Below are 26,749 nucleotides of genomic sequence, written 5' to 3' on the forward strand. Positions count from 1 at the left end.
CGATCAGGCTGCTATAGATCATCCTCCAAGGAGGCAGTGGGGTGGATGATGAGGAGATACCACTTCAACCTGTCTGGTAGGGGAAGAGCCTTCACCTTTACATCTACAGGCCATGGCCTGAGCCTCTGGCGAATGAAGACCCTGCACAAGTGCTTTAAGGAAGGAGGCGACTGCTCCAGCTGTTTCAGGGACTGGTATAGGACAGTCACTCTATCCGCGTGGACGCTGCAGCTTGCTAGGTTTACTTCAAAGTTCCTGGGCAGGGAGATGCGAGGAGATTGGGCTATCATGAGGTCCAGCACGCTTTCAGCTTTGTTCAGTAGTTCCAGAGAGTCACAGTCCTCACAGCTTCCCAGGTAAGAACATAGCCTATCAAACATGATATGGAAGCCGGACCAGCAGGAAGGACCATGCTGAGAGCAGTTATAGGAGGCGCCGGACTCCAGCAGGAAATGCAAGAGAGGGAAGTGGAGCTTAAAGTTCTTGAGGCACGTGTGAGTGAGGGACTCGTGAGATGGACAGTCGCTGGGGTCAGCCCCGTGGGAAATCAGGAGCCGGCTGACCCGGAAGCAGAAGTGATTGATCAGCTTGGCCTCTTCTTTGTCAGATCCTACCGTCTCCCCTAACAGGAAGATGATGCTGGAGAAGACGGTGTCACAGTCCTTCGTGGTGGCCTTTACATCAGCACCTGCGAAGAGAAAAAACAATGGATTTCTACGCCTATAATTTACATTTATTTGCATTAAGCTAACAATTCTGCAGTGCATCACAAAGCAGGTAGACCCATTTATATCAGCCTCTGCAGCTACCAATTCAAGAATACCCTCAAATTTGTGGGGACACCAAAGTAGTCTACCAGTATCTTAAAGAGGAGCTCCAGGCTCTCCCCCCCCCCCCAAAAAAAAATTAAAAGCAGCTACAAATACTTTTAATATAAAGGACCCTTACCTGTTTGGGGATCCAGCGATGTCGGCACCCCCAAGCTGATTGTCGAATCAGCTTCAGGTGCAGACGCTGGCATCTTTAGTAGGGGAAAAAGGAAATAAAGCCTTGCAGCTTCAACGCCTGTTTCCTACTGAGCATGAACCTTGTGAATGGTCCCATATTCTTCTGGGACCGGTAATGTGTCCCATAAGACTGCAGTGGAAGGAGGGGGGGGGGGGGGGGGGGGGGCGCCGAACTTCTAGCTCAGATCGCCGCAGTGATCTCAGCCAGAAGTAAAAAAAAAATGCAAAATTTGTCCAACTCACTCCTTTAAAGGATAAATCCACATTTTGGAACAGGTTGGAACAGGTTATGTGTTTCACCCGTATTTAGGATGGAATGTGTTTCAGCAGCTGCAGCCTCTCTCCCCCCTCCGCTCCCCGTGTCAGTGAGTGGGATATCTTTTCCCTGCATCTGCTGTCCCTATTCAAAAATTACGCGGCTGCGTCATTCATTCACAGTTTCCTGCGAATGCACGAACCACAACTGCAGTCAGCTATTGTGGCTTACGGCTTAAAGCTCTGAATGGACTGTAAGGTCCCTGATGAGTGGCCTTGTAGTTCATTCACAAGCCCAGTAGCTTGTGAACAGTCACAGACAGCTGCGGACAAGACACAAACAAACACAGGGGCGCACGGGCCTAGTGCATTATCCTTTGATTGGTTTATTTAAAAGAAGAAAGATTAAAAATACTCACAAACGAGTTCTTGGTTAAAAGTATATCACATAAGGAACGCAGTCCTCAGTCGTGTGATCCGAGGGTAAGTTGTCCCTTGAATTCGTAATGGCCATTGACGAGGTGGGCAGGCGCTTTTTGTACACGCCCCACAGGAGGAGGGTCTGACCTCAATATGTGTCTTTGTTTCAAATGTCATTGTTTTAGTATTTAAGCAAGGGCTTAGATATGCCTCTCTAGGCTCTGAGGAAGAGGCTAAGCCTCGAAACGCGTTTAGCCATTACGAATTCAAGGGACAACTTACCCTCAGATCACACGACTGAGGACTGCGTTCCTTATGTGATATGCTTTTAACCAAGAACTCGTGAGTAGTTTTAATCTTTCTTCTTTGAAATAAACCAATCAAAGGATAATGCACTAGGCCCGTGCGCCCCTGTGTTTGTTTGTTGTTTGCAGTATTTCCAGACTTCCCTGGTCGTATAAAGGGCAGCAAGGTCGCAGCATTATCCTGGGTAGCCGAGTCCACAGCTCCAGAAACAGTAGAAAGACCCTAATAAGGTGGACTAGTAACTACACCTCTCTGAGCGCAGGGAACTGGTGCTTTGCAACAGACAGCTGCGGGCATGTCTACAATAGTCTGGCATTGCACCCCTGATCCACTGATAAGGGGTGCAATGATTTCCCAGCTCCTTAGGGAAAAAGTGCACACGCAATTTGCGTTATCCTTTTTATTTTGCCCAATTTGTTGTTGGGTGGATATAAAAAAGGTAAAAACTCACTTTTTAGTCTATGGATTATTATGTTTTTCTCCAAAATGTGAAGTTATCCTTTAACAAGAAGCCTGCACACAGCTGGAACTTCACTTACAGCCATCCCCTGCAACGGGCTATGAATATAATTCACCTGGTGTGAATTTTTTTTTTTTGCTTTTCATCAACGCTGGAATATCATTTTAAAATATACTGTAAAAAAATTACTAAGGATAACCAATTAACATTTGCCCCACTTTTCCTTTAACTAACAAGCTAATATGCAATCCAGCATCTGTCACATTCTGTTCCCATCCCCTTCTAACATACTGCTGACCAACAGTGTGGTTTATGAAGGAGACAAGCATGAATAGATGCCATTGCATTAATGTAACACAGTATTTTCCTGGTTCAGACCTGCACGCTAGGATATGCTGAGATCGGGAATCTTCACAGGGAAATCTACCTGGCATCTCAGCACCGGTAAGTGACCACGGAAACGATGGCAAACTTCCCAGGGACGAACCACTTACCTCCTTCCAGCAGGAGCCTGATATTTTCAGTGTTGTGGATCTGAACTCCATCGCTGCTGGCCAGGGCATGTAGCAGTGCAGTCTTACCTGGAAAGAGTAAAGAAACAAAACATGACGGCCCGAAAAAAAAAAAGTAACACCCTCGGGCCTTTAGCCCTGGTTCACACTGAATGTGGCTTTGTCACACTGAATGACGATTGCGCAGTCATGCAACACTGTACCCAAATAAAATTTTTATCATTTTGTTTCACACAAATAGAGCTTTTTTTGTGGTATTTTGTCACCACTGGGTTTATTTTTTCTGCTAAATAAACGAATAAAGACCGAAAATTGTGCAAATAATACATTTTTATATTTTGTTATGTAATTTTTCTCCTTCACTTATGTGCGCTGATGAGGCTGCACTAATGGGCACTGATAATCAGTGTAGATGTCCCTTTTATAGAAGCTGGTTATTGTCCCTCTTCTCCTCACGCTGTCAGCACAAGCCAAGGAGTGCCGATAACCAGCTTCTGTTGACCTCAGCTGATCCAGTGGTAAAGAGCCACTGTGATTGGCTCTTTACCTTGATATGTGATCTGCAATGTCCTCCGGACACTGCATATTCAGAGCGTGCCACCTGCGCCCTGCAGCAGGCACCACCACGGCGGCCCAGAACTAGCTGACTGCGCTGTAGCCTTTATTCGGCAATACCGCAGTTAGCAAGTGGTTAAAAGGCAGCAACTACAGCAGCGATCCCCAAACTACGGCCCTCCAGCTGTTGCGGAACTACACCTCCCATGAGGCATTGTAAAACTCTGAAATTCAAAGACATGACTAGGCATGATGGGAATTGTAGTTCCTGAACAACTGGAGGGCCGTAGTTTAAAGACCCCTGAGCTACAGTATTTGTTTCAATTTTTGGAAGAGAGCCTGCAGCTCCTCTTTAAGGGTCAGTCTGCCCAGTTCATCTTAAAAGCAATCCTTCTAGTTAAAAAGAATCCCTGTTGGCTTCCACAGCACCCTCATAGAAGTTATAATACATTCAGTTTATTTAACTTGTCAACGACGACTGCTTCATATATCACTATGTAGCAAGAATGGGCCCCATAGAAGTTGCATACTTTGCTATGGATATATTCATGCCTTTGACCAGGTGCCAGCATGCATCCTTATGTATTTCCATTGCAGACCAAGACCTCAAAATCCCACAGTTCTCACTTATGTAACGTCCAAATACAGCCCAAAGTGTAAAGTCCTGGCCCGCCCCTCAAGCTCCCCCGATATGCCAGTTAAGCCACCCATCACATTTAGTGGTGGGAGGTAAAGATAGACAAAGCAGGGCTTTTCTCATTTGTTTTGGAAGCTGCTTTGGAGTGATTTGAGTTTAGAAAATAAAAACTTAAGCTGCACGCTACAGAGTCCAGTTTGAGAACTATAAAGTCACACCAAGAAAGAACTTACCATAAAATCCTTTTCTCTGAAGTTCATCGACAGACGCAGCTCCATCTCTTCAGAGACTATAGTAAGCGTGTGTATATATATATATATATATATATATATATATATATATAATAGCATACGGTGTGTGTGTGTATATGTATAGCATACTGTGTGTGTATATATATATATATATATATATATATATATATATATATAGTATGGCTGCTGCTTACTATAGTCGCTGGAGAGATGGAGCTGCGTCTGTCGATGAACGATAGAGAAATTGTAATTGTTTTGTGTGTAAACATTTCATTTCCAATCAATTCCGTCTCAGGGTGGCAGCAGTGTCACTCACTGACCATTTTTGTCAGCCGCATTCACATCGGCGCCAAGGTCCAATAGTCGCTGAAGGCAGGGCAGTCTTTCTGACTCCTCGCTCGCCAAATCCAGAGGACTACTCTCATGAATCTGAAACCAAAGAATATGCAAGATGGTCAGCTGTCTGCTCTCTAGATAGCAAGCGCATATACTGAAGAATTCTTCACTTCCCTTCCTTCACAGATGTAACCACTGACGTGTGTTATGATCCGTACAACCGCCGCGTCTCTCAGCCGGTCATGGATTTTGACAAGCTGGCTGCACGTAACACTTTTTTTTTTAGCACATCCTTATAAAGGTGTTCATACGATTCATGTGATACATACATATCTCGTTTTTTCAACAATTCATTGTTATTACTTTATTTTATTGTATTTGTTATATTCATATACACATTTTGGATTGTTTTTGCTTTGCACAATGTTTGTTACATTGTTTCCATGTGTTGCTATTTTGCATATCTTTATGCATGGAATTTATTGTCGGTTCACACTGATCCGACTCGAAGTCACCCCGACTTCAGGCAACGAATGAAGTCGCCCGTGCACCGCGACTTCTGTGCGGCTTGCAACGACTTCTCATAATGGAAGTCAATGCAAGTCGCTCCAACTTTGCAAAAAATAGTGCAGGAACCTTTTTCTAAGTCGGAGCGACTTGAGCCGCTCTGATTAGAACGGTTCCATTGCACAGCATGGAGCGCTACTTGTCAGGCGACCAAGTCGCCTGACAAGTTGGATCAGTGTGAACTGGCACTTATATTGGATGTGTTTGTTGAATTAAGTCGCAGCAGCCAGGCATATCATTTATCACAGTGATGGCGAACTTTGGCACCCCAGATGTTTTGGAACTACATTTCTCATGATGCTCATGCACTCTGCGTTGTACTTGAGCATCATGGGAAATGCAGTTCAAAAACATCTGGGGTGTCACGGTTCGCCATCACTGATCTATCAGGTGGTTGTTCACCCTTATGGGAGGAGTGATTTAATCATGTCAAGTACTTTCAGCTGCTTTGTCTTCATTTAAGCAACACATCCAAATGTCAGTCTTTAGTTATGAGTAAGCGAATTTAGTTCGTGAAATGCATCAACAGCTCTTGTTCGCGTGTCCTTGATGTCTGTACCATGGAACATTATTTTTGTTCAATAAAGTCCATTAGACCGCACTCCGAAGTAAAGATCAATCTTCCTGTGTTTGCACCCAACACTTGTCATTCCCCGAGCGCATAAACACACCCTATGCAAGGAGGTACGGGTTTATGCACCTGTGTAAATGAAGCCTATAGTATACAGCCAGATAAAAAATATATAAAGAATAAAAAAAGATTATGTCTTACCCGATCCCGTTTGTTAATATCAGCTCCATTCTGCACCAGCAGCTCCACCATATCAGGCTGGTTTCTCAGGACTGCGATGTGTAGAGCTGTGTAATAGGTCACTGGATCTGGAAGAAACACAACAGTAAGAAAGGTTAAAACTTCCAGTTTATTGGACCATTCCCCCTGAACAAGAGCTGCTTCAGTCATTCATTAATAAATATGCATGCAAGTGAACCCATACCTGTGCAGGTAAAGTGATGATTAAAGGAAAAGTTCACCTTTTATAACATATTACATCCAAAATCATTGGGTGTAACATGTTATTGTTGCAGCAGTCCCCGCATCCTCCAATTCCCCTTGGGACAGTGAGCGGGGGGATCTTCTCCCCGCATTCACATTCTATTAATGTGAGAACTACAAGTACAGACAGCCTTTGCTACCAGGGCACTGTTGAGTGTTTTATGTAGCTCATTGATGCTTCCTGTCATTCTGTAACTCCTCGCCCTTATCAGAGGTACGAGCAGACAGCTTACACTGACAGTCTGCAAAGGCCTGCACTGCACCCCCAATCTGCTGATGGCAGCTACAATGCTTTGCACGCTCCTAGTAAAAAATATTAAATGCCCATTTTTTTTTTTTTTTTTTACGTGCAAAAAGATTTTCCCTTTATTTTTTTACAAAGGTGAACTTATCCTTTAACCATGTACTGAACTCTACACTGCAACATTGTTATTCTCTGTATTCATTTTGGGCTAAAGAGGAGATAAGAATATACAGTGGGTACGGAAAGTATTCAGACCCCCTTAAATTTTTCACTCTTTGTTATATTGCAGCCATTTGCTAAAATCATTTAAGTTCATTCTTCTTCCTCATGAATGTACACATAGCACCCCATACTGACAGAAAAACACAGAATTGTTGACATTGTTGCAGATTTATTAAAAAAGAAAAACTGAAATATCACATGGTCCTAAGTATTCAGACCCTTTGCTGTGACACTCATATATTTAACTCCTTTCCTGCTTTCCATTTCTTCTGATCATCCTTGAGATGGTTCTACACCTTCATTTGAGTCCAGCTGTGTTTGATTATACTGATTGGACTTGATTAGGAAAGCCACACACCTGTCTATATAAGACCTTCCAGATCACAATGCATGTCAGAGCAAATGAGAATCATGAGGTCAAAGGAACTGCCTGAAGAGCTCAGAGACAGAATTGTGGCAAGGCACAGATCTGGCCAAGGTTACAAAAAGATTTCTGCTGCACTTAAGGTTCCTAAGAGCACAGTGGCCTCCATAATCCTCAAATGGAAGACGTTTGGGATGGCCAGAACCCTTCCTAGAGCTGGCCGTCCGGCCAAACTGAGCTATCGGGGGAGAAGAGCCTTGGTGAGAGAGGTAAAGAAGAACCCAAAGATCACTGTGGCTGAGCTCCAGAGATGCAGTCAGGAGATGGGAGAAAGTTGTAGAAAGTCAACCATCACTGCAGCCCTCCACCAGTCGGGGCTTTATGGCAGAGTGGCCAGACGGAAGCCTCTCCTCAGTGTAAGACACATGAAAGCCCGCATGGAGTTTGCTAAAAAACACCAGAAGGACTCCAAGATGGTGAGAAATAAGATTCTCTGGTCTGATGAGACCAAAATAGAACTTTTTGGCCTTAATTCTAAGCGGTATGTGTGGAGAAAACCAGGCACTGCTCATCACCTGTCCAACACAGTCCCAACAGTGAAGCATGGTGGTGGCAGCATCATGCTGTGGGGGTGTTTTTCAGCTGCAGGGACAGGACGACTGGTTGCAATCGAGGGAAAGATGAATGCGGCCAAGTACAGGGATATCCTGGACAAAAACCTTCTCCAGAGTGCTCTGGACCTCAGACTGGGCCGAAGGTTTTTACCTTCCAACAAGACAATGACCCTAAGCACACAGCTAAAATAACGAAGGAGTGGCTTCACAACAACTCCGTGACTGTTCTTGAATGGCCCAGCCAGAGCCCTGACTTAAACCCAATTGAGCATCTCTGGAGAGACCTAAAAATGGCTGTCCACCAATGTTTACCATCCAACCTGACAGAACTGGAGAGGATCTGCAAGGAGGAATGGCAGAGGATCCCCAAATCCAGGTGTGAAAGACTTGTTGCATCTTTCCCAAAAAGACTCCTGGCTGTATTAGATCAAAAGGGGGCTTCTACTAAATACTGAGCAAAGGGTCTGAATACTTAGGACCATGTGATATTTCAGTTTTTCTTTTTTAATAAATCTGCAACAATGTCAACAATTCTGTGTTTTTCTGTCAGTATGGGGTGCTATGTGTACATTCATGAGGAAGAAGAATGAACTTAAATGATTTTAGCAAATGGCTGCAATATAACAAAGAGTGAAAAATTTAAGGGGGTCTGAATACTTTCCGTACCCACTGTATCTGTGCAAATCATACAAGGCTGTAAATATGTTTTTCTTTCTGCTGCTATCCCCCCCGAGATCTGTACCAGAATCCTAATATATTCTGTTTGTTTAAATTTCCTCTGTAAACATCAATAACTGGCTCAGACGATGAGGAGAGGGAACCCCGGGGTTAGCCAAGACTCTTGTGCACATTGCTGGATCAAGAGGAGGCTTAGGTGAGTATTGGGGGGGCTGCTGAACACATAGAATGCATGAACGGTGAGTATTGGGGGGGGGGGGCTGCGGAACTCATAGAATGCATAAAAGGTGAGTATTGGGGGGGCTGCTGAACACATAGAATGCATGAACGGTGAGTCTTGGGGGGGCGGCTGCTGAACACATATAATGCATGAACGGTGAGTCTTAGGGGGGGGGAGGGGGGGGCTGCTGAACACATATAATGCATGAACGGTGAGTATTGGGGGGGGCTGCTGAACACATATAATGCATGAAAGGTGAGTATTGGGGGGGCTGCTGAACACAGAATGCATGAAGGTAAAAAACCTTCTGTGCCCCCCCCCCAATACTCAAAAACCTTCCGCCTTTACAACCACTTTAAATATTTTTCTCATACACACATGCCTTTGGCAGGGGATGATTACTTACCCTCAAAGCTGAGATCAGCCCCGTATTGCAGGAGGATTTCAGCAGCGGGGACCAATCCCAGTTCAGCCACCTTTAGCAGAGAGTAGCTTATCCCATCCTTGTAATAGGCCGAGTCCGAGTGCCTCTCCAGGAGTTCACTCAAAGCCAGAAACTTGTCATTGTGTCCGACCAGGTAACTGGGGGCAATCAGAACAAAGAAAATGTGATGTACAAACAGCTATTTACATTTTATGCACAACAACAGCTTAGTGATGGATTTCATACTGGCTTGGTAGCTAACAAAGTAAGGGTCCTTTCACATGGCGCACCGTCCAACAAGATCTGTTCTGCTGAGCGGGGATCGATCCGCCGATCCCCACTGACCAGGCGGATGACAGCTCCGTCTCTGCTCTGTGTGCAGAGACAGAGCTGTCAGATTCCCCGCTGTCCTCTATGGGGAGATTGGATGAGAATGGACCGCCTGTCCGTTTTCATCCGATCTGATCCTCCAGACGGATGAAAAATAGGGTTTCCATCCGGCCGGATTTCACCGACCGGATCGGATAACAGCGAGTGTCAGCAGAGATGTCTCAGCTGACATCCACTGCCCCATAGAGATGCATAGAGCATCCGATCCACCCGAAAAACTGACAGGCGGATCAGGTTGCCCGTATGAAAGGGGCCTTAAGAAGAACTTGACTCGTTGCCGGTGTTCTATCAGAACACTGCTAGCCATCAGAAAAAGCAATGGAAGTGACATTGCAAACAAAATTGCTTACTGCGCATGCGCTCCCACATGGCCGCTATGCATTTCAATAGGTTTCCTAATCTGACAGAAGAGGCGGCAGCGGACATCTTCTTACACCCAGGAAAGTCTTCAACTGCACTTATTTTAGTAGTTAACTCACCATATATACTGAAATAGACTACATGGAGTTTGGGGTGGAGGAACTTGACTGGCCAGCACAGAGTCCTGACCTCAACCCCATTAAACACCTTTGGAATGAATTAGAGTGTAGACTGCGAGCCAGGCCTTCTCGTCCAACATCAGTGCCTGACCTCACAAATGCGCTTCTGGAAGAATGGTCAAACATTCCCATAGACACACCCCGGAGGATTTGGCTGCTCAATGACTAGGCCCTATTTTGCTATTCGGCACTGCGTGAGTTTAACGGACAATTGCGTGGTCGTGCGATGCTGTACCCAAATGAAATCAATGTCCTTTTTTTCCCACAAACAGAGCTTTCTTTTGGTGGTATTTGATCACCTCTGCGGTTTTTATTTTTTACGCTATAAACAAAAAAAGAGCGAAAATTTTGAAAAAAATAATATTTTTCACATTTTTTTTATATGAAATTCTCAAAAAAGAAAATGTAAAAATCTAAATTTTTTAACATTTTATGCCAATTTTTTTTCTTCTACATATTTTTAGTAAAAAAAAACAAAAAAAGAACGCAAAAAGCGTATTTTGATTGGTTTGCGCAAAAGTTATTGCGTTTATTAACTACGGGAAAGATTTGTCATTTTTATTGTTTTTTTTACTAGTAATGGCGGCGATCTGCGATTTTTAGTGGGACTGCGACATTGCGGAGGACAGATCGGACCCTTGACTGACATTTTTGACACTTTTGGGGGTACCAGTGACATTACTACAGTAATCAGTACTATATATATGCACTGTTACTGTAAAAATGACACTGGGAGGGAAGGGGTTAACTTTATTGGTGATCAAGGGGTTAAGTGTGTCCCTAGGGGCGTGATTCTAACTGGGGGGGGGGGTGTGCCTTGTGATGTAATCACAGAGACATACGATCCTACATAGCAGGATCACATAGCCTCTGTGCTTACATCAGCCGTCTGTCTTTCTCCCTCTCCTGTGGAAGATCGCGAGTGCCCGGCGGACATCGGAGCCGACGGTCACATGCACAGTGAAGGCAGGGAACGAGCGGGGGCATGAGCGTGCCGCCGGCGGCACGCGCTCGCCCCTACAGGCTCCTGGGTGAGCGACGTAGGTCTACATTGCTTTGCCCAGGAGCGGCTGACTGCCGCAGTAAATAGTCATGCGTTGTATTGTGTACCTGGCATTGTCTGGTGCCTCTTCTGTCTGCTCCGGGTCTTGTATGCCCACTGCGCCAAGCAGCTCATCTACCAGTGGTTGGTATTCGAATATTATCCTCCGGAAGCCGTGGAGGAAAGGCATGCTGGGAGCTTTGCGTTTTCACTCTGTCCAAAGCAGAATACAAATTACATAGTAGTTGAGATTGAATAAAGACGATAGTCCATCCAGTTGAACCTGTGTAGGTGTGTGTGGCCGCAATCATCTCTCATACCCCTGAATGTTCTGATCCTTGAGATGTACGTCTAAGAGTCTTTTGAAAGCCACCATACTTCCCGCAGAAACCACCTCTTGTGGTAGAGAATTCCACAATCTTGTAGCTCTAACACTAAAGAACCCCCAGCGTTGCCTGAGGTTAAAACGCTTCTCCACTAATCGCATTGTATGTCCTCGAGTCCTCATGCAATCCTTGCAACTGAATAGTTTTTTTTCTATGCTGAGATCACCATTGAGGTATTTATAAATTGCTATCATGTCCCCTCTCAGGCGTCTCTTCTCCAGGGAGAATAAATCAAGCGATTGTAAACGCTCCTCATAATTAAGGTCCTCCAATCCCCTAATTAGTTTAGTTGCCCTTCTCTGGACTCTCTCCAGCTCCAACACATCCCTCCTGAGGACTGGCGACCAGAACTGGACAGAATACTCCAGATGCGGTCGGACCAGAGTTTTATAAAGTGGAAGGATTATAGTCTTATCTCTGGAATACATCCCTTTCTTTATGCATGCTAATATTCTGCTGGCTTTGGCAGCTGCAGCTTGACATTGCATGCTACTGCCTAATCTATCATCAACCAAGACTCCCAGATCTTTCTCCATTTTTTGTTCCCCCCCTAAAGTGTATTGTGCTTTTATGTTTTTAGTCCCCAAGTGCAAAACCTTACACTTCTCCACATTAAACCTCATTTGCCATGTCGTTGCCCACTCCGTTATTTTGTTCAGGTCATTCTGTAGGATATCTGCCTCACTATGTGAAGTTATTGCCCTGCCCAATTTTGTGTCATCTGCAAAAACTGATATAGAGCTACTGATCCCGTGATTATAAACAGAGAATAGCGTTAGCAATCAGCCATGTTCGCCTTCACTGGGAAGAGAGGACAGGTACACTTTATATTAGTTATCTTAGGCCCCTTTCACACGGCTTTCTGATCCGGTCCGTCTGTCAGTTTTTTTCAGGTGGATCGGATGCTCCATGCATCCCTAAAGAGCAGTAGATGTCAGGAGTGACCTCTCAGCTGATACCCGCTGCTATCCGATTCTGTCCATGAAATCCAGATGGATGGAAACCCTATTTTCTTTCCGTCTGGAGGATCGGATGAAAGCGGACAGGCGGTCCGTTTTCATCCGATCTCCCATAGAGGAGAGCGGGGATCTGACAAAGTAAGTGGAGATGGAGCCGTCATCCGCCTGCTCAGCGGGGATCGGCTTCAAAAAAGCTATGTATACTGGTTTATTTTTTACAGGGCTAGGGAGGTTATTGTTAGATCGTGGAGGTCTATAGATGTAGAGATTTTAGTGTTAGGGTGGACTTCTCCTTTAAGTCCCTTGTAGGTTGACAACAGTTTTGTAGACTGAGAGGTGTAAGCTCTGTCTGTAGATGCTGGAATTTTAGTATTAGGGTGGACTTACACTTTATATTGTCCTAAATCAGCCACCTACAGTCCTATCTAATATAATTCTGCAGTTGTCACCATATACAAGGCCAGTGGGGTGAAAGAACAATAGGTAGACGATCCGCTGCTGTGCAGTTTTCAGGTACACATGCAGAAGGCTGTACCCATCCCCCTATACGGTATCCCAGGACAATATCCCCCCGGAAAACATTGCCCTGGACAACATCCCCCCGGATAATATCCCCCCCCCCCCCCGGAAAACATCCCCCTGGACATAGGGTTAGGGTTAGAGGGGGGATATTGTCCTAGAATCCCCCTATACTGCCTTGCATTTCCATATTGTTGGGTTTATCAGGAACACAACCACAGCACTATATGGCAGGGGGGGGGGGGGTACATTGCGGAGTGACAGTTGGCAACATTCGTGTGAGGCCATGGTGAAGATGGGTTTCCGTTGAGGCCTGGCACTGCACAGGTTAATGCAGGTAGGTTATGCATGGTTATAACTAAGAGAAGGTAAGTTTGTGAAACGCGTCAACAACTGTGTCTTCATCCCCTGTCTCTGACTGTATTATGGATTGTTTTTATCGTTTGGAGTTTCATTAAATGTATTTTATACTTCATACTTTCAAACGGGAGTGCGGTTGCTTTTCTCCACATACAACACAGGTTAATGCAGGACCTGGTGCAGGTGAGAGCTGAACAGTAATTAGATCTGACACAGACAGGCAGAGCAATCACCAGGGAGATCACCATGCAGTGTTTCATCACATTAGCACTCTCACATCAGTGAAGGAGAGCCATGGGAGTCACTTGCCTGATAAGGGGGCCCTGCGTGACTCCGAAACGTTGCTAAATATTTATCATGTGACCACGGAATAAAGTTTTGGACCCTTTTGAGGCATCCCTTGTGTGCTGAGGACATTTCTTCACTTTGAGTCTCCATGGTTTCCAGCAGTCAGCATCACTGAACAGCCGGGGATATTGTGTATGGATTGTGACCCGGAACAAGAAGTTTCCTGTCCCTCTGGTGAATAGGAACAAGCCCAGGGATCCTCAAACTACGGCCCTCCAGCTGTTGCGGAACTACACGTCCCATGAGGCATTGTAAAACTCTGATATTCACAGACATGACTAGGCATGATGGGAATTGTAGTTCCTGAACAACTGGAGGGCCGTAGTTTGAAGACCCCTGAGCTAGGTGAATGAAGACATGGACATGGGGGGGGGGGGGGGGTCGATCAGCCATGACACCAGCTATGTGACCTCCCCCTCCCCCGTGTGCTGTATAACAATAATCACACATCCTATGTACTATACAACTCCATGTATAGGAAGGGGGCAGGGAATGAGGAGCCCAGCCCCTCCCCCTCAGGAGAGGACACCCCGGGGGTTCCCCTGACTCATGACGTCACCCCAGGACTCTTCTGCCATCCTGACGACACACCTCCTAGAACCCCCCCACCACGTGACAGACGGGGGTTCATTCACCATCTCCCTCCCCAGCCCCCCAGCAGAGCCCCTCTCACCTGCAGCCCGGGGGCTCCCACAACCGGAAACGGAAGCTGACCTGGGCAGGGGGCGTGGCTGGGTTTATCAGCTGCATTGAGTGACTAAGGCTAAAAGGCGATATGCAGAATGGCCAGCAGGTGGCAGCAGACAGATTATACGCTTATTGGCAGGGGTGTAATAAACAGCAGAGTACAGCAGGTGGCAGTACAGAGACAATACAGCGGCGGCACGCTGAGCACGTACATAACCACCTGCGATACACACTACGGGCCGGCAGGTGGCAGTACAGAGACAACACAGCGGCGGCACGCTGAGCACGTACATAACCACCTGCGATACACACTACGGGCCGGCAGGTGGCAGTACAGAGACAACACAGCGGCGGCACGCTGAGCACGTACATAACCACCTGCGATACACACTACGGGCCGGCAGGTGGCAGTACAGAGACGACAGCGGCACTAAGCACTTACGTAACCACTTGCGATACACACTACGGGCCGGCAGGTGGCAGTACAGAGACGACACAACGGCGGCACACTGAGCACACGTACATAACCACCTGCGATACACACTACGGGCCGGCAGGTGGCAGTACAGAGACAACACAGCGGCGGCACGCTGAGCACGTGCATAACCACCTGCGATACACACTACGGGCCGGCAGGTGGCAGTACAGAGACGAAAGCGGCACTAAGCACTTACGTAACCACTTGCGATACACACTACGGGCCGGCAGGTGGCAGTACAGAGACGACACAACGGCGGCACAATGAGCACACGTACATAACCACCTGCGATACACTCTACGGGCCGGCAGGTGGCAGTACAGGGACAACACAGCGGCACTAAGCACTTACATAACCACCTGCGATACACACTACGGGCCGGAAGGTGGCAGTACAGAGACGGCGCTCTTTGCAGTACACAGTCGAAAATACAGCAATAAGTGTAATATAGACTAAGGCCACGAGATGTCAGTGGAGAGCCATCAGCTAAAAGAATGAAAGGGGAGTGTAGAGACGCTTAATATAAAAAAAAATATATATATAATATAATATATAATTAATATAATATATTATTATTATATATTATTATTGATTATAATATAATGAATTATAACATAATATACAATATTGCAGCAGATGGCAATAGGGAGGTTGTAAAACTGTACAGTATGCATGGCACAGACAGGAGCTAAGAGATAATTGTGATATAGACATAGATTGTAAGCTCTAACAAGCAGGGCCCTCTGATTCCTACTGTATTAAAGTGTATTGTATTTTTACTTTCTGCCCTGAAGTTGTAAAGCGCTGCGTAAACTGTCTGCGCTATATAAATCCTATGTTGTAATAATAATAATAATAATAGTAATAATAAACTGCAGCCAGCAGATGGCAGTAGAAAGCAATGTACAGAGATCCAGCACTATGCATTGCTGTATGAGAATGCAGATCTCCCTCCCAGCCTATGACAATGGGCATAGAACTCCAATATCAACACAGATTGTCAATACATTCTACAATATACAATGTAAAGATCTGAGGGAAGTCATGTTTTTTTTTTTTTGGGGGTGGGGGGGGGGGGGTGATGGCTCATAGATTCTGAAATCACACTGAAGAATACAAGTACTGTTTTATATTTTGCTGTTAAAAGTGCACCCATATATATATATATATATATATATATATATATATATATATATATATATATATATATGTGTGTGTGTATATATATATATATATATATATATATATATATACAGTATCTCACAAGAGTGAGTACTCCCCTCACGTTTTTGTAAATATTTTATTCTATCTTTTCATGTGACAACACTGAAGAAATGACACTTTGCTACAATGTAAAGTAGTGAGTGTACAGCTTGTATAACAGTGTAAATTTGCTGTCCCCTCAAAATAACTCAACACACAGCCATTAATGCGAAGTTCCAGCCTCACACACTCACCTGTCCAACGGTCCAGCGATGCGGCCGCCCGAAGCCTCGCTCTTCTCCCTCTCTGCTCTGCGGCGCCGACATCACTGGTGTGGGCACACGGCTGTGACAGTTTGCGGCTTCACAGCCGGGTACGCACGGTGCATGCGCGAGTTGCGCTACGCGTCGTGATTGGCTGGCAATCTTCTGGGACCTCTGACATGTCCCAGAAGATTGCAGGGAGGGAGAGGGAGAGGAGAACTTCTGCTCAGGGTGCCGCGGCGCTCCAAGCGGAAGTGGGAGCGGGTACATGTCAAAACTAGGTACCCGCTCCCCCCCCCCCAAAAAAAAAAATGATATGCCAAATGTGGCATGTCAGGGGTTATTCCTAACAAAAAAACAGAAGTTCCACTTTTGGGTGGAACTCCGCTTTAATTGTAGCAAACTGTCATTTCTTTAGTATTGTCACATGAAAAGATAGAATAAATATTTACAAAAATTTGACTTTTGTAAGATACTGTATATACGTGATCTAAGGCAGAGTGTATTGAAATCTCAACTTTTTTTGTCGTTTTGGATACAGTAGGATGTGGTTAAGGCACTTGTTTTTTTTTTTTTTTGTCAGCAATCAGGCCTGTATGGTAGAGTGGCCGGACGGAAGCCACTCTTCAGTAAAAGGGACATGGCAGCCCGCCTGGAGTTTGCCAAAAGGCACCTGAAGGACTCTCCGACCATGAGAACCAAAATTCTCTGGTCTGATGAAACAAAGATTGAACTCTTTGGCCTGAATGGCAAGCGTCATGTCTGGAGGAAACCAGGCACCGCTCATTACCTGACCAATACCATCCCTACAGTGAAGCATGGTGGTGGCAGCATCATGCTGTGGGGATGTTTTTCAGCGGCAGGAGCTGGGAGACTAGTCAGGATCGAGGGAAAGATGAATGTACAGAGACATCCTTGATGAAAACCTGCTCCAGAACGCTCTGGACCTCAGACTGGGGTGAAGGTTCATCTTCCAACAGGACAACGACCCTAAGCACACAGCCAAGATAACAAAGGAGTGGCTATGGGGCAACTCTGTGAATGTCCTTGAGTGGCCCAGATTTGAACATCTCTGGAAAGATTTGAAAGTGACTGTACACCGACGCTCCCCATCCAACCTACTGGAACTTGAGAGGTCCTGCAAAGAAGAATGGGAGAAACTGCCCAAAAATAGGTGTGCCAAGCTTGTAGCATCATACTCCGAAAGACTTGAGGCTGTAATTGGTGCCAAAGTGTGTTTAACAAAGTATTGAGCAAAGGCTGTGATACTTATATATTTTTTTCGTTTTTTTATTTTCAATAAATTTGTAAAGATTTCAAACAAACTTCTTTCATGTTGTCATTACGGGGGATTGTTTGCAGAATTTTGAGGAAAATAATGAATTTAACCCATTTTTGAATAAGGCTGTAACATAACTTGTTATATAACATAACGTAGCATCATACTCATAAAATACCTGAGGCTGTAATTGGTGCCAAAGCGTGTTTAACAAAGTATTGAGCAAAGGCCGAGAATACTTATGTACGTATGATTTTTTTATTTTTAATAAATTCGCAAAGATTTAAAATAAACTTTCATGTTGTTATTATGGGTTATTGTTTGTAGAATTGTGAGAAAAAAAAAATAATGAATTGAATGCATTTTGGAATAAGGCTGTAATGTAGCAAAATGTGAAAAAAGTGAAGCGCTGTGAATACTTTCTGGATGCGCTGTAATTTCATCCATATGTTTAAAGAGGAAGTAAACCCTCCTCAGGAAGTTGTACCTATAGGTAAGCCTATGTTAAGGCTTACCTATAGGTACTGTAAATATCTCCTAAACATGTACCGTTTAGGAGATATTTACATTTGATGCAGCCAGTGACGTCACTGGCGCATGCGCTCTGAAGAAACGGCAGATCGTGCCGTTCCTTCAGAGCCCTGTGCCGTGACCGTCGGCTCCCGCGCGCGTGCGCGGGAGTGACGTCACCGCGGCTCCGGCCAATCAGATGGCCGGATGCCGCGATCCTGGAAGACGGGCGACTGTACATGTCGCCCGTCATAGAGGTAAGAGAGCGGCGCGGCGAGGGCTCGTTCTAAGGTAAGTATTTGATAATGAGCTAGTATGCGATGCATACTAGCTCATTATGTCTTTATCTTTCAGGATGTAAAGAAAAAAAAAAAAAAATTATCGGTTTACAACCTCTTTAAGTCCGTTTTCAATAAAGTTAGTAAGGGGAAAAAATTGACATGGTAGAGTTGGTTCAGATTAGACATTATAAATGTTCCCAGGTATTTGATTTTATAACGTGCCCGCCTAAATGGAAAGAGGGTTTTGATTGCTGAATGGGTGGAGTTGAATTGCTTTCAAAAGGTTTATTGGACAGGTTACTACATTCATTCACAGCCTGAAGGATGTTTGAGAGAGAAGTACATGGGTCGATGATGAAAAAATCACAATTTTGTGATGCCCAGATTCCTCAATAATATCCAATATGTTTAGGTTAGATCTAACCAACCAGAAATATGGTTGCAGTGTAAGCACAAAAGTTAGGGGTAAGAACGGGCAAGCTTGTCAAGCTAGAGTCTTGTAATAGTAATTGCATAGTCCAGCCTCTCTCAACCTTTTCAACACCGAGGAACCCTTGAAATACATTTCTGGTCTCGGGGAACCCCTGCTGAAAATTAAAAATCTACAACTCATGATACATTAGTGTGACAGTCAGTGGGAAGAATGCTCCTTACTCTTGTCATCATTGGGAAAAATTACCTCCCTTACAGATAGCTAAAAGGAACAATGGTGTCATTGGGAACTTATCGTAGAGGCAGAAGTTGCCCTTTGCTCAAGGAACCCCTAGCAACCTCAGGAGGAACCCCCGTTGAGAAACCCTGGCATAGTGTGTTTAAAGATGACTCCAAAGTCCAGTGGGCACCAGAGTCTGACCACACTGCCAAATGCACTCTGTTATCTAACAGACCTGGTCAGACAAAACCCCCGGGAACCCTATTTTCAAGAGAAAGGAGCCCTTGAATTAGGGTGACCAGATGTCCCCGGTTTCCAGGGACAGTCCCCGGACTGAGGACACTGTCCCCAGATCAAGTCTGTCCCCGGTTTTCGTCCCCGGATTGGATTAGAATTTTGTCGCCCCATCCCCCCATACCTCCCTTTTCAGCCTGACCGCAGCGGCGCCCACTGCCACAGGGATCGGAGTCTTGCTTGCAGTGCAGGGTCCTCTTTTGCAGCAGGGAGCAGTCTGGCTGTAACTTTAACCACTTAAAGACCGCCTGCCGCAGTTATACTGCGGAAGGCAGCCACTCCTGTGCAAACCGACATAGGTATACGTCGGTGGTGCGCCTGCAGCTAGAGGGCGAGCGCGTGCCACCAGCGGCACGCTCCCGCCCCCACTCGTCAGCGGGAAATCGGATGCACGGGGCTGGCGGCTCCAATTGCCGTCTGCCACCCGCGATCGCTCCCCGCTGAGAGAGAAGAACAGTCCGCTATTGTAAACACAGCTGACCGTTCTTCTCTCTGGAATGATCACAGAATGCCTGTGATCCTTCTATATAGGAACACAGGTCTCTGTGATCATTTCACAAGCCCCCCCCCACAGTTAGAATCACTCCCCTAGGCTCACATTTAACCCCTTGATCACCCACAATATTACCCCTTCCCTGCCAGTGTCATTATTACAGTATCAGTGCATATTTTTTAGCACTGATTACTGTAGTAATGTCACTGGTTCCCCCAAAAATGTCAGTTAGGGGTCCGATTTGTCCGCCACAATGTCGCAATCCTGCTTAAAATCGCAGATCGCCGCCATTACTAGTAAAAAAAAAAAAGAACAATAAAAATGACATAAATCTTTCCCGTAGTTAGTAAACGTGATAACTTTTGCGCAAACCAATCAAAATACGCTTATTGTGATTTTTTTGCCAAAAATATGTAGCAGAAAACAAATTGGCCTAAAATGTTAAAAAATTTAGATTTTTACATTTTTTTTCTTTGGAATGTTATATAGCAGAATGTAAAAAATATTTTTTTTTTTTTCAGAATGGTTGCTCTTTTTTTGTTTATAGCACAAAAAAAAAAGTCGCAGAGGTGATCGAATACCGCCAAAAGAAAGCTCTATTTGTGGGAAAAAAAGGACATCAATTTTATTTGGGTACAGCTTCGCACGACCGCGCAATTGTTCATTAAAGTAATGCAGTGCCGTATCATAAAAAAATGGCTTGGTCATTAAGGGGGCAAATCCTTCCGGTCCAGAAGTGGTTAAGGGAGGACAGATTAATCCTGGTCCTCCTGACTCCTGACCCTGACCCACGCTACATTTGATGATGCTCAGTAGTAGCGGGAAAGTAGTAAGTGAGAGAGTGAGAGGGAAGAAGCTGCCTTAAATGTCAACCACCGACTTGTCCAGATTCCAGATATCTGTAATCTTCGTAGTCTGCAGAGTGGTTAGGTGACGCTCTAAGCCATTCCGTGACTCCCATTCATAAAACTGGTTTTTAAAAAGGAACATACCTTTTTCAAGCCAGTTTTATGAATGGGAGTCACTGAATGGCTGAGAGCGTCAGCTGACTGCATTCAGCCAATTAGAGGCGCCGCTGGGGGATCGATGCTGGAACACACACTTTGGGGTCAAACCGTTAGAGAATGGTTTAATCCCAAAAGGTAAGACAGCGCTCCTGGACCACCTGACACCATAAAAACTTAATTTCGATGAAGTCGTTACTGTACATAACTGTTCCTTTTAACATTTGTAGTCTTATAACAGTTAGCTAATAATATTTGATTTTATTATGTTCGAAGGTATCCTACGTGTTGTTACCATGCAATCTTTTACTGTTCTGAATTGTTAATTTATATTGTTATTGTTGAACCAAAATCCTTTGGTAAGAATAAAATACAAAATATGCATTGGATAGTTGTTTCTCTATCTTATCTTCTTAACATTTGGTAGTCTTATCTTAAAAAATTCTAAGTACAGTAAACCCCCCTCCATTGCGGGGGTTACGTTCCGGACCCAGCCGCGAAAAGTGAAATTCCGCGAAATAGAAAAACCCTATTAAAATACATTGTAGGCATGTTTTTTTTACTGTCACTGTACGTGTAAAAGCATTTTAAGGTCTTTAAACACACTTTTAAAACAATAGAAACTCATTTAAACACATAAAAGATACTAAGAGACAGAGCAAGAGCTATGGAAAACACAAAAATATTTCATTTTTAATGATTTATATAGTAAAATAACATTACAAAAAAAAACGCGATTTACCGGGACCGCAAAAACTGAACCGCGATGGAGGGGAGGATTACTGTATATATATATATATATTTTTTTTTAATCTCATGGAAGAAATATGAGAAATAACGTATATATTGTTGTAGCACTGCTCCCTTGAGGGTGGCTGGATTTCTCTCCTTTTCGGGTCCCTCTGTGTTACCGGTAGCATTTGCATGAAGAATCTTAACAATTTTCTCTCCGGCTCAGTCAATGACCGACTAGGGTTTTTTGTTGTTTTATTATAAATAAGGATGGGAGAAGGGAAGAGTGGGATACTCCATAACTTGAACTCTTCACAGTGCTGAAGACTTCTATCTGAGGATGCGGCTAGGCCGCAGTTTCACCTTGCCACAAGATGAATCTGAGGTAAAGTTCCTGAATAGACACTTGCTTAGCACTTATCTTCAGGGTACTCGCCTAGCAACCCCTTCTGCTCCACCAGCTGACACCCGTCCTCTGACTACTCTATTCCGGAGTGGCCCCCTTCCTGGTCAGGCCCTTAGACACGATCCCCTGTACTCATGATACTGTTTTTCCAGGTTCTCCAATGTCTCAACTCCTCTTAGTCAGCTCTCCTAGACCTCTGGGTTCAGCACCTTCCTTCTGGTTCACCAGGTTGATTGCCAGTGACCATCCACCAAAGAGGAGGCAGCCGATCCCCTCCTTCCGGGACTCTGTTCACCAGCCAAAGACCCTGAGCACATGTGCTCCTGGCTTTTGTACCACACCCCACAATGCACCAAGACTATCAGTCTGTGCCGATCACTGGGGCTGTATCAAAGCCTGTGTACTCATTGGTCAGGTTTCCTCCACTGTCCAATGTGCCTTCCCTTTGGACCAGTGGGGACACTCCCCAGACCAGATGAATGACACAGTGAGCACCATGAGCAGGCCTAACTCACAGATCCTGCTCTCTGGTAGGCAGAAAGAAATATAGAATTTACCCGATGCTCCTCTGATAGGAAGACAGAGCCAAAACTATACCCTCTCACTAGCACCTACCTAGGTGGGTGCTACATGACTATATCTACAACTCATGATACATTAGTGTGATGGTCATTTGGAAGAATTACCTGCTTAGAAGTAGCTAAAAAGATGAATGGTGTCAGTGGGAACCAGGGGAGGACTGGGCCAGGGGGCAAGGGGGAAATTGCCCCCTGGGCCGCTCTGATGCCCTGTAAAAAGGCTGCATCACTTCTGCCACAGACATGCCTAAAGGATTCCTGGTGAAGAGAAGTAAAAGGTCCCCGCCACTGACCTACTGAGTGCGGAATGAAGACAGGGACAGAGTGCAGACCTCCCCCCCAGCATGGATGGTGTAAACTGTGTCTGAGCAGAGGCCAGTTCCATGCCCCACTGGAGACACTCCTCCCCTGGCCAGCCCCAACTGATCTGTCTCAAGTCCCCCTAACTGCCCCCTGATGGCCAGGTTGAGAACACAAATTCAGCCGGTGAGTAGAGAGCACCTGGAGCAGGGCTTCAGCCTGGAATGGGGGTCAGGAGGTGGAGGGGGAAAGAGAGAGTGGGAGGGGGCTGAGATGCTGCCCCATGGGTCTTTGGTTTGTACTTGCCCCCTGGGCCAAAAGTTGCCAGTCTGCCCCTGGTGGGAACTTATCTGAGAGGCAGAAATTGGTCATTGCTCAAGGAACCCCTAGTAACCTCTGGAGGAACCCTAGGGTTCCATGGACCTAGGAGGGTGCTACACTGTATCATAGAATCATTCCATTAACACATACCACCTACACTGCATATATCATTTGAGGAAAATCTGCTTATAAAATAGTTTACCATTTGCCAATAAAAATAAAAAATAAAAATATGCCCCCGGATTTCATTTTAAAAATCGGGTCACCTTACCTTGAAGGCATTTTCAAAGGAAAATGATTTATAATCGCAACTATACAAAAACATACAGCAGTTCTCTTGATAGCAGAGGGCAATAAAGAGGTAGAAGGGCGTAAGACATAAATTGGGCTTTAACGTCAATCAAAAGACATAAGCAAATTACTTAAATTCCCTTATACCAGCGAAATTTCTGGCTTTGCCAATGCCTGATTATATGTGGTGTAATGTAAAGGTTTGCACTATGAGCTTTTATATGCTCCTTTTTTTTTTATTTCTTGTAAAACCCAAGGAAAAATTCTGCTATTGATTTGCCACACACATTTCACCGCTTTCTGACCTGAACACACATCTATAAATATGTCTAAATATAAATATTATAATGGAAAAAGTGTTTTGCTTGGGGCATTGGAGCAAATTATGACTTTTTTTCAATTTAAAAAAAAAAATAAATATAAAATAAATTTTGCAGCATTAACATTTTGAATCAGCCAGGCAGGCACAGAACGATGATGATAAAATTGGATTCTTATATTATCTTAGATATATTGAGTCTTGAATGAAGAACAATGGATCAAGGGTGAAGGAACACTACAAATACATGAAAAAAAAATGATATATAGATTTTTTTTTATTTTTGGGGGTATGGCAGTAGTGGATCTGGTCAAGCAGGGGGGCCAGAGGTATAGAGAGAAAAACTTCTACAAATTAATAAATTCTTATACAAGCAAGATGGGTTAATTTGTAAGTGGCAGCCAACACTCCTTACCCAATAGACCTACTCATGTGGTTACCTCCGAAGCATAGACCCTGAAACTGAGCTGCAGCATGGTAGCCAAGACCATACAGCGGTTAAACAGAACAGCTTCCACTCAGAACAGGCCTTGCACTGGTCAACCATAGAAGTTGAGTGCACGTGCTCAGCGTCATATCCAGAGGTTGTCTTTGGGAAATAGACGTATGAGTGCTGCCAGCATTGCTGTAGAGGTTGAAAGGGTGGGGGGTCAGCCTGTCAGTGCTCAGACCATACGCCGCACACTGCATCAAATTGGTCTGCATGGCTGTCATCCCAGAAGGAAGCCCCTTCTAAAGATGATGCACAAGAAATCCCTCAAACAGTTTGCTGAAGACAAGCAGACTAAGGACATGGATTACTGGAACCATGTTGTTAGGAATGCTTCCTGAGCACACTGATGTGCTGTCATGATTCTGCAATCCAAAGGGTTAACCTAGAGCAGACTGATTGCAGTAATTGGCAAACAGGCTGCCTTATTTAAACAGCTCAGAAGCACTGTGTCTTCGCTGTCTTGTCTGCAGCTCTTCCTGTGTTCCTGAAGCCTGCTTCCTGTTACCTGTTTGATATCCGTTTGACCTTTGGCTTGTTCCTGACCTTGTTGACCTGCTGCCCGTCCTGACCCCCGGCTTGTTTGACCATTCTCTCGGATCTCCCTTATCTGCTTATCTGCCTTCGGATCTTGACCGGTTTCTCCCTTGGTGGGGCGACCCTGAGGACTGCGACCTGGTATCCACACGCAGCAAAGTCCATCCTCACCACTAGAGGCCCTGGCGAAAACCGGTGGATACTTAGATTCCGCACCTCAGGTTAGCCTGTGTCACTTACCTTAGGGGGGTCCCGTCTAAGCTCCGCCCTCCAGCACCAGTGGGGCCTTCCTCTGCCATCAGGCTACCACTTGTATCCCTAACAGTACAAGACAGCCATGACGGAGCCTGCAAGAGAAGCCTCACCGTTGGAAGAGATCTGCCAACACCTCGCAACCCTGTCTCAAGCCGTAAAGTCGCTTCAAAACGGCTACACACAGCTAGAGGAACGGTTGCGCTCTACGACATTTCAGGGGGGTCCTCCTGTATTATCTGCTTCCTTTCCTGCTGCAGCACCCTCTGGACCTGCTTCTGGCCCTACCGTAGTGATGCTGCCACCAGAACCTCGAGTTCCTGCTCCAGAAAAATATTCCGGGGATCGCGGTAAATTCCGCGCATTTCGCAACGCCTGCCAGCTGTATTTCTCCCTGCAACCTCAAACCTTTTCTTTGGAGACCACCAAGGTGGGGTTTGTTATCTCCCTGCTCCTAGGCGAACCCCAGTCCTGGGCTCATCGGCTCCTTGAAGAGGGCAGCCCCCATTTAAACTCCTTACGGTCATTTTTGGAGGCCATGGCACAGCTCTATGATGACCCGCAGCGATCCTCCACCGCAGAAACTGCGCTTCATGTTCTTCAGCAGGGTCGCAGGCCCGTAGAAGACTACGTCACTGACTTCCGCCGCCTCAGTTCCGATACGTCCTGGAACGAAGCAGCACTCCGGTATCAGTTCCGTCTCGGTTTGTCGGAAGGACTGAAGGACGAGCTGGCGCGGGTAGGTGTCCCCGACGCCTTGGAAGATTTGATTTCCCAGTCCATTCAAATCGACCGGCGGCTACGGGAACGCAGAGCAGAACGATCTCCGCAGCAGTTCAGACCAGCCTGGACGCTACCAGTTGCTCCTCCTGCATACTTTTCTTCCGCTGGATCAGCTCCTACCAACCCGCTCCTGCTGGAGTCGCCTCAGATACGCCCAAACCTATACAACTTGGGATCATACGGCCTGCTTTGTCCCCGGAGGAGAGACGCCGTCGCCAGTTGGGTAACCTGTGCCTGTATTGCGGTGAAGCTGGCCACTATGTGCGCTCCTGCCCGGCAAAATATAATAAGTTCCTGCAGGCCTTACCTTCCAGTTCTGTGGCAACTGTTACCAGTTCCTCCCACCTAGCCTTTCCTGTGTCATTACAGCTTCAGGAAGGACCCGTCCCAGTTACAGCAATCATTGACTCGGGAGCCTGCCGTTGTTTCATTGATCGCTCGTTCGCCCTGCAACATGGCATACCTCTCCGGCTCAAGACCCAGGACCTCACCATCTTCCTGGCTGATGGCTCCCACATCAAATCCGGGCCCGTGACCCAAGAAACTTTTCCCCTTCCTATGGTCTCCTCCTCCGGCCATAAGGAACTGATTATCTTGGATGTTATCAAATCCCCCTTATTTCCCAATATCCTGGGATTACCGTGGTTGCAAGCACATAACCCACAAGTCAATTGGATCACAGGCACCATCCAGTTCCCATCTCTGTACTGCAAGAATTCCTGTCTACCCACTCCTCCTGAATTCCCCAAGACTCTGTTCTGTCTTGAATCTGAACCTGATGTATGTTCTGTGGTGCCCAAAGCATACCATGATTTCCTGGATGTATTCAGCAAACGGGGAGCAGAGACCTTGCCCCCCCACCGTCCATATGACTGCCCCATCAACTTGCTCCCAGGAGCCGAAATCCCGTTCGGCCGGATCTACCCA

At 45.6% G+C, this 26,749-nt stretch overlaps 1 protein-coding gene across 1 annotated transcript; it reads right to left on the minus strand.

Moving 5' to 3' along the window:
• Positions 1–14,407, minus strand: ASB6 (ankyrin repeat and SOCS box containing 6). The gene is made up of 7 exons (XM_082263462.1): positions 14,343–14,407; positions 11,166–11,310; positions 9,109–9,284; positions 6,079–6,185; positions 4,724–4,832; positions 2,943–3,029; positions 1–688 (listed from the first exon to the last, which is right to left on the minus strand). Exons 2-7 carry the CDS (start codon positions 11,285–11,287, stop codon positions 12–14), a joined length of 1,278 nt encoding a protein of 425 aa, XP_082119588.1. The 5' UTR covers positions 11,288–11,310; positions 14,343–14,407; the 3' UTR covers positions 1–11.
• Between the last annotated feature and the right edge of the window lie 12,342 nt (positions 14,408–26,749).

The sequence above is a fragment of the Pelophylax lessonae genome, assembly GCF_965119305.1.
Source record: "Pelophylax lessonae genome assembly, chromosome: 7".
Classification (NCBI taxonomy): domain Eukaryota; kingdom Metazoa; phylum Chordata; class Amphibia; order Anura; family Ranidae; genus Pelophylax; species Pelophylax lessonae.